General features: G+C 48.9%; 1 protein-coding gene across 7 annotated transcripts in view; it reads right to left on the reverse strand.

Annotated features, from left to right (window-relative positions):
• Msi2 (musashi RNA binding protein 2) overlaps positions 1-15787 on the reverse strand; it is a 461743-nt gene that overhangs the window by 119799 nt on the left and 326157 nt on the right. For all 7 annotated transcript variants that reach the window (XM_050157119.1, XM_050157114.1, XM_050157113.1 and 4 more), the window contains exon 7: positions 10871-10919. In XM_050157119.1, coding sequence (XP_050013076.1) covers positions 10871-10919 — 49 coding nt within the window. The remainder of the gene's footprint in view (positions 1-10870; positions 10920-15787) is intronic.

A 15787-nucleotide genomic window follows, 5' to 3' on the forward strand; every position in this document is an offset into this window, starting at 1 on the left:
CAACAACAAAACAGAAAGACCCGCGTGACCCTAAAGTTGAACTCTGATCTAGCTGAAACCCTGGCTTAGCAATCACCATTCATAGCCAAACCAGTCCTGACATGCAAACATCAAAGCTGGCTCTGGGGTTAAGCAGCTCTTGGGTTATCAGTTCGGACTTGAGAGAAAAGATGAACTCGGAGGAAGGTCATAGCACAGAAACACATCTGTGCCCTCCTAAGGCAGTAGTGCCGTTGGGTATCCCAGGCCCACCACAGTTCCGGTTGCTACTCCAGTGGACACACAGCAGCTGGGTGGGAGGTGGGCAGGAGCCCAGGGCTGGTGCGAAGCACCGAACAGGGGTCACTGTTGCTTCTGTGTCTATTCTGGGTCAGAATGGATGATGTCACCTCCAGCGGCAGCGGAAAGCAGGGCCATGAATCATCCACGAACCAGCCCAGCCCTCTGAGATAATAAATTGATGTCAGCACTACGCATGTCTGCTGCAGAGCTGGTGAAGGACTGGCTTTGCCTAGGGTGCTGGGGCACAGCCAGGGAGGGAGGTGCTCTCAGTTATCTCCTGATACTAAGATGGGCAGCAGGCGGAGGGAGAAACATCACATTTGTAGGGAGTGCTCAAAGGCAACAACTCTCTTTACCTTTAAATCCTGGAGGTTATGTGTGTATAAGGCTGGGCTTGCCAGTCACACCTGAGGATTAACAGAACTCCATCTGTACCAGGGTGTCGCTACCCATCACGGCTGTGCCTACCAGCTCCCTTACAACCAGCGATCTGTAGGTATCGCCGTTCTGACCCTCCACTGCATTGATGGTGTTTAAAAGCTCACTCCAGGACTGCATCTGGCAATCACCCCCACCTGAACGGGTTTCAGGAACAACATAGGCAAATCAACATGTCTTCCTGACAACCTTTGAAGTATTCGTTATTTTGTTGCCCCCCCCCCACGACATGCCCCATGGTGGAAGAATAGGTATGCTGAGGTGCCAAGGGAAGGCTGTCATATACACCGGCTCCTCTGGTTCTCAAACGCTTGACATGGATGCCACTTAAGCCCATGAGTTAACATCGACAACCCCTTTAACAGACGAGAAAACAAAGGCTCTGCAAAGGTCCATAAAGGATCCGTAGTCACACAATTTGATGTTCAAATTGTAGAACTTGGAAGCATAACACCTAACAAAGTGTTCATATCCTTGGCATAGTACCCTTGACGTGTACTCAGTGTCATTAACCGGGAATTTCCTGGACTCTGCAGTCTAAACAAGGAGGACACAGGGGATGAGCTTCTACCTGCCACTGTGCAAGGACTTCATGCTAATTGACCTTCTCGGAAGAAGTGGTGGGGCTATGTTCCTCCCTTCCTTATAAAGCACTGGTACTGTGGGATGGAGGGGCCTCCCTGTCTAGCCTCTCCTCTGGTCTTGGATGAAATGAAGCAAACAGGACTTTTTCAGGCCAGGGCCAGGCCAGCCATTCTAATAATAGCCAGTTGTCTGGGAAGAGCTGAGGCTACTAAGAAAATCCCCTCCACCCAGCCCCATTTATGGAACAGCCAAGACAGAGGCAGCTCAGTGCAGAGGTGATGATCAAGCCTGGCTGGAGGAAAATATCTTGGAGTGATCAAGGCAGGAGCCACCATCCCCCACTCCTCTGAGTCTGTACACACCATGTACAAATTGTGCAATTGCAACAGGCTTCAAAATATTTATGCAAACGCAAGAAACAGGTAGAAGAGACAGTACTGAGGGTGCTGGGTGGGGTAAATTTTTCTTTGTTGAAAAATCCTTCTTCATGTTGATAGCTACACGGGGGTGGAGTTTAAAAGTCAACATCTGACTAGGTAATGAATGTACATCATACATAAATCCAAAAGCTAAATGACATATAATCAAAAAGCGTCCCTCTACCTCCGTAGTTCTGGCCATTTGATCCCATTTCTCAGAAGCAGAATGAGTTTGCATCCGTAAGAGTACGTGTATGCATGCACACATGAAGCATAAGGATTCCTGATTGTGGCCAAATGATGTAAGTGCCTTAGGCTAACCTAGTATTAGCTTCCTATCTGAGAGAAATTTGTGCACAGAGAGGCAACCAACTCACTCAAGGCCACACAGTCAGAAGGTTACAGAGCTACCAGTCCTAAGGTTCTAAGGCCAAGTGCTCATCTTATCCAGGAAGGTGGTCCAGGAAAAGTCTACTTTCAAGCGATACACCTTGTGTGCAAAGGAAAAATATTTGAAACATTGCCCCCCCCCATTCAAATACAGGGTTTTGTTTGTTTGTTTTTGTATATTAAAAGAAAGGAAACCCATGCTTTTGGGGGAAGGAAAGTGCAGATTACTGCATACCCCCCACTTGCCGTGGGCACTCTGCACACTGAGCCAGGAACTCTCAGGGCAGGTCACTACCTCTACAAGCAAGTCAAGCAGGGACTGTTTGCCCCACCAGGAGCCATGTGGCCGGCCCTAAGTGTGAACATTTACAGATGTGTTCACAGTGGTACAGATGGGCTGCTAACTCTGGCATCTTGGTCTGCAAACATCGAACAGCAGCTGAGGTCCAGCGCTGCTCCATCCTGCTCTCCCCGACCCATCCCAGGGAACCTTTGAGGTCACAGCAGAGAAACTTCCCCTGGCTTTCTGTGACCCTTGGCTCAGCCCTCCACGGCCTGCAGAAGTGCACCAGGGTGCCAAGTTAGGAGGCGCTTTTAATCAAGTCACCCACCCCAGGGTTCCACTCTCTCAGGGCCACTGCACTCTGCCCTCCCCTAGCTCTTCACAGCCGCGGCCTCTGTGGGAACAGGACCCAACAAAAGGCTCTTTCTGACTCTCTACAAATACCCACTTCTGGGTCAACAAAGTTCTGACTCCACGCCCACTCCTTCTCTGCTTCCTCCGGCCCCAGCATGGGGAGGCAGGAAGATCTATTAGCTCACCGCCCTTTCGGTGCCAGGGCTTTTGTGCCCAGAGAAGAACTTGATGATTTTTGCCTTGGGCGAAATAAAACACAGCTCCCCCAGGAAGCTGACTGCCCCTGACTCTGCAGGCCCCACTGGCCCTGGAGCGACCTCCTCCCCTACTCTGTTGCTATGGAGTGGACAGTCATGTCCTCCTGTTTGTAGAGCAAAGCAGGTGAAAGGAAACCAAGTGACTATGTTGATTAATATCTCAAGAGACAGCGCCGGAATGGGCGCTTCCGGAATTGAGTTACCTCAGGGAAGAAGAAAATAAATAAATAAATAAATTAATAATTCCAGTGTGCTCCTTGCTTTCCTGTCAGAAATAAAATTAAGGTCTCAGATCGACGTTGCCAGGGCTGGGACATCTACCGGAATCTTTAATGCCTTTTTTTCTACATGTTCAAATTCATATTCCCTTTCAACCCTGCCCTTTTAATTGGTTATTTGCGAGGTCATGTTTGCACCAATTTCTCAGGAAGGTTAATGGTGTTTATTTAATGAGAAAATAAAATGTGCAGACAGCTCCGAGGCTGGTATTAAATGAGGGATCTGGGTAGGAGGTTGCGGCTCTTCGCTCCGCCCCTCCACCCTCACTGCTGCAAGGGTGTGGGCCTGAGGGTTAAATATCTGCTCAAGGTTTAGAGGCTTCTGGGTCCCTCTCAGGATGGGGGAGTGGGGATATATAAGCAAACCAGTCCCCCACACACCCTCAGGGTCAGGATATGCTCAGCTGGGCATCTAGCAGAGGGAAAAGTGGGGCTTCAGCTTCTGCTTCTCTTGAATTTAAGAGGCTCTTCCTCATTCTAACTAAAGTGTGCCCAACATGAAGCCTGCATATAACTCTTCTAACAGAGTAGCTTCAAGTACCCAAAGCCCCCAACTAAGGCTCATGTCAGCCATGCCTGGCCCCCAAGACTTCTTTTGTGTAAGTTAGATCACAAGGAGCTCAGGGTGCTGAGTTCCTTCCTACGCCATCCTGATGACTCCTTCCTAGAGTCCTGGTTTGGCAAAGTCTTCCTTGAACAGCTGCCCTCACTGCCAATGGAGAAATGGTTCACTCTAGGAGGAGAACAGAGTTTTCGTGTACTTGCTAATGACAGCCAACTGGCAAATGTGGGGGCTTCTCTACATTACAGCCTAGAGTGAAGGCTGTGTAAGGGGCCTCTACTCCAACTCAGCTGCAGAATTAGTGTCAATACCAAAATGACCAGTCACTGGCTTTCAGGTTTTCAAGAAAACTGCTAATGTACCTCAAACTTTAAACAGAACTTAAGGGGTGGGGAAACATAGGTAAAGGTGATTGCGGCTGAGGCTTGACAACCTGAGTTCTGTCCCTGGATCCCAAGCAAAGGTGGAAGAAGAGATCCAACTTCACAATGTTCTGATCTTGACCTCGACATGCACACTGTGGCCCACACAGCCACTGCATCTCTCTCTCATACACACACACACACACACACACACACACACACACACACACACAGAGAAATTTTAAACAGAGGTAGGAAAATACGACCGTCATAATTCTAGCAAGGCCAACAGGCAGGTCTTGCTCTAGACCCCACAGGTGGGCACTAGTAAAGCACCCTGTCATGTTTTAATAAATGTCAGTGCCAGCTGAGACATTACTCATTCTTATCATGTTTTCAGCCCCCACCCATCTAACAGTCCTTCTCCTGGACTTGACCTCTTTGCCAAACATCTTTCTTAAAGACCAAGTCATACTTGAGGCTTGTGAAGCCTACTCTCTCCCCACAGGTAAATAAAATCAATTCTAAAATTGTATAAGGGAAAGAGCAATCATCTTTCCATTTTGCTTGGCATCACACACTAACGGAGTGATGCTTTTATTTTTATTCTTCTCAAAACGAGGTTTATGTCCTTAGCCCAGGCTGGCCTGGAACACATACTCCTCTTTCAGGCTCCTGAGTACAGGGGCTCATTATTGTAGGCTAAAAAAAATTTAATAGCATTTATGTCTCTGTGACCCTCATTTTACACGCCTCTGGGTTTTTTCCCCGACAAATAGGCATCAATAAACAAATAATTACAGTACCATTCTTAATCATCTTTATATGGTGTATATAAAAGAGTCAATCTGGAATTGAGAGGTCAATTTCAAAAGTGAGTATCTGGCAGGTTTTCAAGACATTAAGAATTGTTGTGTTTTTTTTTTCTCCTCTCCTCAGAAAAGCATTATCTTCTATCACAGCTTCGGTTACATTTTCCTGGCATCATTTTAATAAATAAACTGCTTACGCAAATTACAGAGACCTTAAACTTGGGCCAACTGCTTTTGGGATGGAGACTGAGCAAGCTTTGAGAAAAGAGCCAAGGTCTGGATCCAACAGCCTTGAGGTGAGCTGGCCCAAAGCAATTGCCTCTGGCTGGTTCTGCCCACCCTGTACCTCTCCAGTTGAGATAAAGTGTGTCGCCCAGGGACAGGACCTCTCTGCTCTGAAGACCTGAAGTGGCTGGTGCCAGGGAAGGGCCCTTTTGGTGGGGCAATGGCTGTTTGGAATGGTTGTTTCTCTCCAAAGTCATTAGCATTGCATTTAGTAAGTGACTGCTAGCGTTGGGTAAAGTCATCCGTCAAGCTAATCTCTATTTTGCTCTCAGTGGATCCTGTTCCTTTGCCTCTGGCAATGTTCCACAGCAAACAGGCCTGCTGGGTAATGGCAGCCATAGGGATCGCCAGGGCCAGAAACTATTCCCTCTCTAGCCAATCATCCTGGCTTTGAGACACCCCATTCATTTCCCACAAGGGACCCCAGCTGTCCAGCTCTTTCCCTGGAGGGACCCAGGAGTTCAGGAGCCCAGCGTCTGAAGTCACAGGAAGGGTCAGCTAAGGTTTCCCTGGAATAACCCTCACGCTGGGGGTTCTGTTCCCTTGGAAAGAGAGGAAGGTAGATTCAACTTCAGCAGCCCACATTCCACACTTTCTACAGGGCTGAACTGTGGAGACAGAAAGAGAGCTGAGTTAGCCTCTCCCCTGATTCTCAGCCTCCTGCCAGCAAAAGAGCAAACAGGAAGGACAGAGTCCTGTCGCCTCCCTTACTTCTCCCTCAGGTGTCTGCTCCAGCTCCACACTGGGATCAATACCTAAGGGAGCTTAAGATCTTATCTGCCATTTGCAAGGAGAAAGCAACAAACTTGCCCCCAGTGATTAAACCCTTTGATGATCTGCCCGGCATTTTCCAGGCTACCTCTAACAAGCTTTAGAGAGCAAATGAAATGACTCTGAGAAAATTGGAAAGGCATCATTCTCTCTCTCTCTCTTCTCTCTCTCTCTCTCTCTCTCTCTCTCTCTCTCTCTCTCTCTCCCTCCCTCCCTCCCTCCCTCCCTCCCTCCTTCCCTCCCTTCCAGGGGACACAGATCATCTCATGGAAGACCACGGGATACAATGACAGGCAGGAACAAAGATGGTTCTCTGCTCCCACCACATGTGACTCAGTTTCTCCATCTGAAAGCGAAGAGCAGTATGAACAACATGAAGGGGGGTGCAAGGGTGGTGTGTAGGGAGCAAACTGTGTGAAAGCAGGCTAAGCCCTGGCTGGTTCTCCCGTGTGCAGAGCTGCTTGGTACAAAACCTGCAGAGTGGCCGTGAGCTTGGGCTGCAGGTCACATAGGCTGAGGGAAGGTCTCAGTTCTGCTACTGCTTGGGTGCATCCCTGGGCAGCTCAGTTCGCCTATGACTATTTGTCACACGCAGTCCTTGTGCTGGCTCCCATGCTCGCTCAGCGTTGGCTGCGTCTACTGAGATGATGGACGTAGCCCATTTAGAATGGCCATGGATCTCTGACCATGCAATCAGGGCGGGTGTCGAGACAGGATGCCAATGCCCCTTTCAGAAAGGAAGGACAGACATCCTCTACATCTTGCCTCTCGGGCTGCTGGGAGTACCCCCAAGATGTCCTGCTACGGTATACCCCTCTCAAATTGCCTCAGCAGAAGAGAGCCCAGAGGACACAAGCTTCCTGGATGGAAAATGTCCCTAGATGGCTCCTGTGGATACAGAGATGATCCCCAGTCCTACCTGGGACAGGGATGGACCTCCTCATCTCTGACATCATCATAGGACAGATTCTCCCTCTAGCCACCCCCAGTCAAGGACTCTTCCTAATAAGCCTCAATTCCCTCCCATATTCTTGGAGAAAGAAACTGCAATGGTGGAAAGAGAACCCCCAGGGACCTCTGCCCTCCCAGGTGTGTGGGGGTGGGGCTTAAAGCTAGAGGAAGACCAGCTTTATCTAGGGGTAAGATGAAAACATTCTCATACTGCCTAGCTCCACTGAGAGGCAGGGTCTAAATTCTCATCCCTTGGCTTCTCTCCCACGCCATTAGGGCTACCAGGCTGGTCCTTTAGTGGACAGAAGTCAACAGCCACTCAGATATGGCTCAGGTTCATCCCTTCTCTACATGGACCACAGGGATCTATGAATAGAGTAGCAATTAACTTGACCTCTGTTTCCCAAGGACAAGAATGGCCCAAGTGAGCCCAGTCCATGGGCGTCAGAAGTCCATCCATGCCTCAGTCTTCCTGAGCAGCTGTGGCTCCTGAGACACAGTGAGGTCCATGTTCCTGGGATCAGGGACAAGGCACAGCCAGGGCTCCCTACCCAACAGGGTGGGTGAGGGGCTTGAGATATCCAAACAGGCAGTGATAACAGCTGGGGCTCACGGCCAGGCTGGGCACTTTAAGATAAGAGCTGGAGGCAGTGTGAGGAGAGAGGAGTCCTCACCTTCTGCTGCGGTCACCCTTTCCCCTCCAGAAGAAGGGAGGCAGGAAGCTGAGGAGGCGAGGGTGAGGTGCCAGCGCCAGTTTTCTTTCCTGAGCTTATATCACCCAATTCCAAGGCATGCTCCACCACGCCTGGGGTGTGGGAACGATATTGGCAGACAGGACCCGTGCTGCTGTTCAGATTTAAAGGTTTCTCTCACTTTCCTAAATGCTCCAAATGCAGGCACTACCCTATTGCTAGCATTCAGCCCAAGAGAATCTTCTGGGCTGTTTGGAGATTGAAAAACATGTATGGGCAAAAGTTCCTAACTGCACAGAAAGTACACTAGAGAGGCTAAAGCAACAGACACCGCCTTCCTGCTACACTGCCAGGCCAGCTTCTTGGCTATGCAGTCTGCGCACTCTCGTGTGGCCCCCATTCAGAGATTCCCACCTCATCCCAGTGCCCTGTGGTTGCTTTGAGATTCATCATCAGACCTGTTCAGAGACTCAACAAACCAGAGTCAGGCCTGCATCTGCTACAGGGGTTTGAACCTCTGGCAGGGGATCTGGATGCCAAACACCGGGGCTCTGCCCTCTCCCCGGCCCTCAGAGCCCACCAGATGTCTGGACTCAATAGCAAAGAAGTCCTGAATCCGTTAAGACCTCCCTCCATCCCCTAACAATGCTCATACTCCCACTCACAGAAGGAACACAGCCCCATCTCTGCATCCTAGGCTGTCGGGTCTTTCCTCTGAAAAACCAAAGTGACGCACCCTGGTCCTCACAGGGAAGATGTTCCCAGGCACATTCTCTGAGGCCAGATCTCACCTCTACCAGCGCCAAGTCATATGAAGCTTTTCGCCATGTCCTACACGTGTGGGTGCACACACACACACGAGTACACACACACACACACGAGTACACACACACACACGAGTACACACACACGAGTACACACACACACACACACACACACACACAGCTTAGAAAGTAACTCATTGTGCTATGGTTCCTGGATTTGACCTTAGACCCTGACATAAATAAGAAAAGGACACAGTCACCATGACACGGCCCAGCAACCTCCTGGGATTCTGAGCTCTGACAATGACTTCTGAGCACACATTCAGATGGGATCACTCACCCAGAAAAACCTGTTCCCCTCTGGGCACACATAGAAAGAGTCTGGAATCAGTAGCCTTCGTGGGGACTCAGAATATTCCTCTCCTGGGCCTTGGTATCTCAGCCACAGAATGGTAAAGATAGTCATCATAAGAGCTAACACTTACGTACATTTATGCTTCGCCTTACGCTTGCCAAACAACATTAGTAAAGTAAGTACTTGACCTGGTTGGGTTTTTAGTCAACTTGACACAAGTTCAAGTCATCTAGGAAGGGCAGCCTCAAAGGGGAAAAATGCCTTCCTTGTCAGCAGGCAAGTCTGCGGGGCATTTTCTTGATTAACGACTGGTGTAGGGGCACTGAGCTAACTGCAGGCAGTACCACCCCTAGGCAGCACAAAAATGTGCAGTAATTTCTCCAAACACAAAATTCTCTGAGTCCCAGGATGGCTGTGGATATCAAAGTATGAGAGACACAAGGAAATGGTGCATTGGCTCCAGTTTTAAAAATTATGCATCTGTTTGTGTGTCTGTGTGTCGTATATATGTCATACAGATGCCCAAGGAGGGTATAAGCCTTGCCTCTCCTTGGACTAACTGGGGTTGTTGTTGTTGGGGTGGTTGGCGGTCACCTGAGGTGGGTGCTGGGAAGTGAACTGTCGCCTCTGAAACAGTAGCCAGCTCTCTTAACCACTGCGTTGTCTCCCCAGCCCATCTATGTTTACTTTCTACAGACAGAGTCTCTATGTTGCCCAGGTTGACTCTTGTATGTCAGCATTCTGAGGAAAGGAGACAACAAGCCTGTGGCTACCATGCCCAGCGTGGTGTTTAGACACCTGTGACACCAGAGACAAAGCTGATGATGGCAGACAACGATCACAAATAGTACATCATGGGCACACCCTGCCCTACATCCCTACAGCTCTGTCTCCTCGCCTCTCTCCTTCTCCAGTACCCTGCCCTATCCACCCAGTGCTCAACCTTCCATTCTTGAGAAAGCCGCTGAAAGCTGGTTACCGGGCACACTAGGGCAGGATTGCAGGTCTCTCCCCAGCCCCGCTTCATTCCTCCCTCCCTTTCCCTCTGCTGCTTGCTCTAGACAGGAAGGAGATTCAGTCACCGCTGGGTAACTGCTTCTAATCACAGGTGACAGCCGGAATGTAAACAAGGGAGAAACATCTAAACGCAATAGAAACAAGGCAAGGAAACAGCTCTCTGGGTTGGCTCGGGGCTCCTTCCCTGGAGAACACCCCACACCCTTTCCTGCCACCCCTCTTCAGAAGCACTGCTCATTAACACCCTGCTAATAGGAACCCCAGAAACACGGCGCTTCTGGAGCAGAGCACTAAGTCACAGCATCCTCAGATGGTCCAGATTCCCCCCATTTTCCTATTCAAATCAACGATTTTCACATATTTTGCTGGCAGGTGGAGTTGCTGAGAGTTCCACTCCTAGGCAAAGCTCAAACACTGTGTAAATCAGTTCAAAGGTTTGTGGACCCAGATTGAGTAAGACCCGTTTCCTACAACATCGATTGACCAGGAGGAACAAATAAGAATAGATGTCCCCTAAGCACTGGGAGGCTGACAGGACATTTTCAAATCTGCAATCGCTGTAATCAGTGAACATTAAAGACGAGGTTTTCCAGACTCCTCTAGCTCGTTCTGTAGGTTGACAGTCTGCCTTCTAAGCTACCTCCATCGATGCAAACTGACAGTCCGATTGAGTAATTACCATGAGTAATTTCCACTAGGATCACTGAACTGAGTGCTGAGGTTGGCCAGGCACTAAGAGAGCCAGAACGAGAAAGGTAAGTTAAGGAATGTGATGGACATGGCCGCTCAGTTCAGCCAGAGTTCCCTAGCAGAGAGGGTTCGCGCTGTCTGGTGTCTGAATGCTTGCTATGGTGGCCCTCTGCTATTAACATCCATCCCTCCCACAGATGGCTATGTCCACTTGCTGGCTCCCGCTTCTTCCTTAGCTCTTTGGTCAGTGGGACAGGAGGCGAGAAGGGCTGGAGGCCGGGAGAGAATGAAGGGGCAGATTTCTTACGCTGGGGCCATCTTACCTCTGTGCCTGTTGGTGGTTTTGTCAAACATCAGCATCGCATCCTCAACCTGAAACAGAGAAGAGAGGCTGCGTCAGGACTTCTCACGAAACACAGACAAGATTACAAACACAGATTGCATGGGGGGAAGAGAGGTGATTTCCATTACCAATATTAGAAACCCAGACTGTGCGGGGTGAGAGTTCCCATCACTGAAGTAAGAGTTCCTTAAATAGAAAATATTTGTAAAAGGGAAAATAAAAACAAAACCGTCTACTTGGCATAACCTTAGTTAACATACGGTATAGTTCCCTTTAGAGTGTGATGGGGAGAGTATCCGTGGGCACCTATGTTAACGAATACACTACCCCTCTCCCTGTATAATTAAACAAACCCATACCTCTTTTAGAATTGTTTATATTATATTATTTGTGGAACTTTATTTATTTGTTTGTTTATTTTTGGGCTTTTCAGTTGTACAAATATTCCACCCAGGTCACTACATCCGGACAACTGGCCAGCATTCCACAGAGCAAGAGGCCCTAACTTACGTCTCTTCTGACGAATACTTAGTTTGTTCAGTTATAAACAACAGACTTTAGCAGTCTCCCTCTCACAGGCTGGACCATTCTCCCTAAAACTCATTGACTGAAGTCCTAATTTCTAGTACCACATAGGTGGACTGGGTGCTTTAGTTTTAAAAAGATTTAAATTTTTATTTATGTGTATGGACCTGTGTCTGTATGCACCATGTGTGTGGACGGACGCCTGTAGGAACAAAAAGAGGGTGTTGAATCCGTAGGAACTGGAGTTACAGGGAGTTCTGAGGTGTCTGACTGGGTGCTGGGAAACCCACTTTGGATCCTCAGCAAAAGCAACTAAGTGTGCTCTTAGTTGCCAGGCCACCTCTCCACCCAAAATTTAGATGAGGTCATCAGGGTGGGGCTAATAATACGAATGGTGTTCTCTAATGGGGACGTGAGGGCAGGGACCCACAGGGACAGGAAACCATAGGTCAACAAGGCCTTAGGAGAAACCAACCCTGCCTCACCTCAATCTTGGACTTCTGGCTTCCCAAATAAACAGACATGAGACAAATCTATTTTGGTTGTTGACCCTCTCCAGCCTGTGGTGCTTTGCTATGGCAGCCTTAGCACATGGCACACAGATGCACAGATGCTAGGGGTCTTTCTTCTCTCATGCCCTGCAACTCTTGGGCACTTCTAGCAGTAGGATTCCATTCAGATCTCAAGAAACCACCCACAACCTACATAGGGCCTCGGAATTCACTCCTGTCGTTTGTAGATCTAATCCTTTAGGCCACAACACACATCTTTATCCCAGAGAAAACTTGTTTCGCCAGGGAGAAGTGGCAGCTCTCTCCATGTACTTTGCGCCTAACATTGGAGGCAGAAAACAACCCAACGGCACGGCTACACAACTGTTAGCCAGAGGACTCTGCTTGCAGCAGTCAGGGTGTGTGGATGTGGCTGGAACGATCTTAGCACTCACTTATGTTCAAAGGCTCACAAGCAAGCTGTGAGGTGTGTGTGTGTGTGTGTGTGTGTGTGTCGGGGTGCACTTCAGCTAAGCCACCTCAAGAGGAATCACAGGCTATTCATTTCTCACTCCTCCTGGGTGAAACAATGAAATGAGCTTTAAAGCGGTGCCTCTGGACAAACGAAATCCATTTTTCTAAATTCTACCACATACAAGAGCGGGCAGAGTGAAGTTCAGGCAAGAATGGGAGAGGTAGGCAAGCCAGTCTGGAAGAGCTCGACCTCACTTCAACATCCTTCTGAAGGCAGGGCTCCCTTTGTTGCTAAGCAACCCAGGCTGAACAAACAGGCTCCTGGGGCCTCACCCTTCTGGTGCCCCCCCCCCTCCTGCAGTCATTTGCTGTGGGGAGGGTAGCCTTGCCTGGCGACTTCTCCAGCAGGGAGCTGCCCCCCCCCTCCTCCCAGGCACCAGCTGGCAGGAAAGGTAATGCTAGTTTGAGATCACTTGAACAGGGCCTCCTTCCCTGGGCTTTTCCTGGAACCCAGGCCTTGGCAGGCTTCAAGAGTCCCCCAGACACCTGCTGAGGCCATACGCCTCCCATGCACCACCCAAGCAAACCACCATAAGATCAACCGGTGTGTTTGTACACAAAGCAGTCACACTCCAGCATATGGCATCTCAGACTCAGACCTGGGGATGCCAGAAGAATTCAGATGCCTGGGGTGTGGGTGTGGGTAGGGGGTAAGGCCTGCGGAGAGCGCAGGTAAATGCGGCATCTGCTTCTGTGCACCCATCTCCACATTTTCTGAGCTGTTTGCCAAATCCTGATCTTGAACTGAAAATGCCTAGCAGCGAAGGGAACAACCTCCCTTCTGTGTTGGCCATGTCTTCGTACTGAAATTCAGATCCCCGTAGGAAATAAATATTTTGAATTAAAAAAAAAACCTGTCTTTCAGCAGTCTGTAATTGGCTCCCTGCTTCTCCTTGCTAAGTTTGCCTGCTTTCTTCTGTACCCTCCACATTCCCTTCACCCTGGTGAGTGTGGGGAGGGGGATCTGTGTGTGTGTTTTGGGGGCAAGCATTGTTGTAGAGAATAGGGCCCCCCCCCCGCAGTCCAGCTGTACAATGGGACTCTCGAAGACCTCCTGAATGGATAAAGTGTCAGGGTGCAAGAAGAATTCTATTAACACTTTACAAAATACAACATCTAAGAAGTAGCTGGAGAGAAAGAGAAAGTGGGAGGGGGATCAATGTGGATAAGTCCCAGTCCTGAGGGTTGGGGGGAACTTTTCAGGGGTTGCAAAACACTTATTAATTCAGAGAAGCCATCAATGCGATGGAAATCTGGCAGGACAGCAAGAGCCAAAACCAGGAGAATTTGAATACACAAAGGCTGAATAGAATGAAAACCGCAGCCTCACATACGGGCCTGGTTCTCACGGTTCTAGGAGAATCAAACAGAAGCGGCTTGTGCAAGTCTCTGTTAAGGAGAAATACGGGCACAGTGGAGATGAATGGTGTCAGCGCCAGAGCCAGCCAACTGGTAACAATTTCAGCTTCTATGTTCCACGGGAGCCATTGTACATAGGTGTGCACCTGAAACTGATAAACGGAGTTGGCTGTGTGGGCATAGGCCTCAAAGAAGGGCTGCTAAGAAGATGGGTGTGGAGTTGGGGTTATAGTGTGATGTTGTTCTGACCTCAGGAAGAAGACATCATTAATTCTGTGAAACACTGAGGGACACGGCCCTAGAGCCAACATTTTGTGGGGACAATGTCTTGGCATGCTACCTCGCAGATTTTTTTTTTGTACTGGAGAAGGCACCTAACTAGTCTTGGGAGTCCCCTGAAGGAGAGAGGGGAGAAGACATGAAGATGAGGTGTCTCAACCTTAGGTGGCTTTGTCCCAAGCCCTGGTGTGAGCCTGGTCTATTTGGGAGAAAAGTTTATCCCAACCACAAAAAGTCTCTAGTAATGACCCAAGGTAGCCTACCTTTAGAAATGGAAAAGAAAGGTCATAAAACTTTCAGGTCAGACAGCTGGGAAGGGATGCTCTCTGACTTGAGCCTGGAAGGTCTAGCATGTGAATTTCTGGCTGTGGAAGGTTCCAGTAACTCTCGCTCAGCAAGGTATGGCTATCAACGAAAGGAGAGCAGCACTAAGGGTCTCTTGGACATACTAAATTTGCTCAGAGGTGGGTGGTCCACAGACCCCTCAAGGCATCCTAGGATTTGTGTACCTATTGAGGTTCCAGATCCCATAGGTATTCCTACTGGCCTGTGGCCTCTTCCCCACCCTACTGTTTGAATAATGAGGGCCCAGAACTGAAAGGGTGTGAATATACTTTAGGGCAGAAAGCAACCTCTAGCAAGTATACTCCCATCCAGCCCCTCGTCTGCTTGCGCCTGATCATCTAACATCCTGAGGAGTTCACAGTGGAAACAGCAGAGGAAAAGCTGACATGCAGAAAGGTTTCTTAACCTGCCCTTGCACCAATACAGAATGAAGCCAGTGTTAGCCCACATGATGCAAACTTTCTTTGTAGCAGTTAAACATTTGCTAACATTCCACATCAGGCTTGGTCAACACAGTCTTAACCTAAAAATCTAGCTAGTGGCAGCTTCATTTACTTCTACACACCCTGCACGTCTCAGGCACTTCCTACTTGCAAACCATCAGTACTGAGGGATAATGCTCTTGAACACTGTAAAGATTTGCCACTCAATAATTTAATAAAACTCTGACTGGCCAGTAGCTAGGCAGGAAGTATAGGTGGGGCGACCAGACTAGGAGAATTCTGAGAAGAGGAAAGGCAGAGAGTCAGTCACAAGTCAGATGCAGAGGAAAAAAGAGGAGAAAGTCTTACTGAGAAAAGGTATTAAGCCATGTGGCTAAACAAAGACAAGAATTATGGGTTAATTTAATCTGTAAGAGCTTGTTAATAATAAGCCTGAGCTAATAGGCCAAACAGTTTATAATTAATACAAGCCTCTGTGTGTTTCTTTGGACTGAATGGCTGTGGGACCAAGCAGGACAGAAACTTCTGACTACACATCAGCCTATATACAATCAAGAGGAAGGTCCCACAGCTCGATTGGACAGGTCACATTAATGACCCAACACCCAGTAATTTTGTAGTTTCTCTCCCCAAAGCGAAAAAGCCTATTTCCCCATCCCTTCAAACAGGACCTGGCCAATAAAATGAGCTGAAGAGAAGAGTGTATCTGTTAGGGATCTGGCCTGGAGCAACTCACCATGCTTCCATTTGTTCTCTCTTGGACTTAGGCCATCACCATGAGGGCTATGCCTGGGCACATGCATTAAAGGATGAGGCACACAGGGCGAAGAACAGCTTTCCCCATTTTCCACAGCTGAGACCCAGGTGAGACCAGTAAGATCAGTAAACTACTCCCAGTGTACCCTAGACAGCTACTACTGT

The sequence above is a fragment of the Alexandromys fortis genome, unplaced genomic scaffold, assembly GCF_014885135.2.
Source record: "Alexandromys fortis isolate MF-2015 unplaced genomic scaffold, M_Fortis_MF-2015_v1.1 scaffold_31, whole genome shotgun sequence".
Taxonomy (NCBI): Eukaryota; Metazoa; Chordata; class Mammalia; order Rodentia; family Cricetidae; genus Alexandromys; species Alexandromys fortis.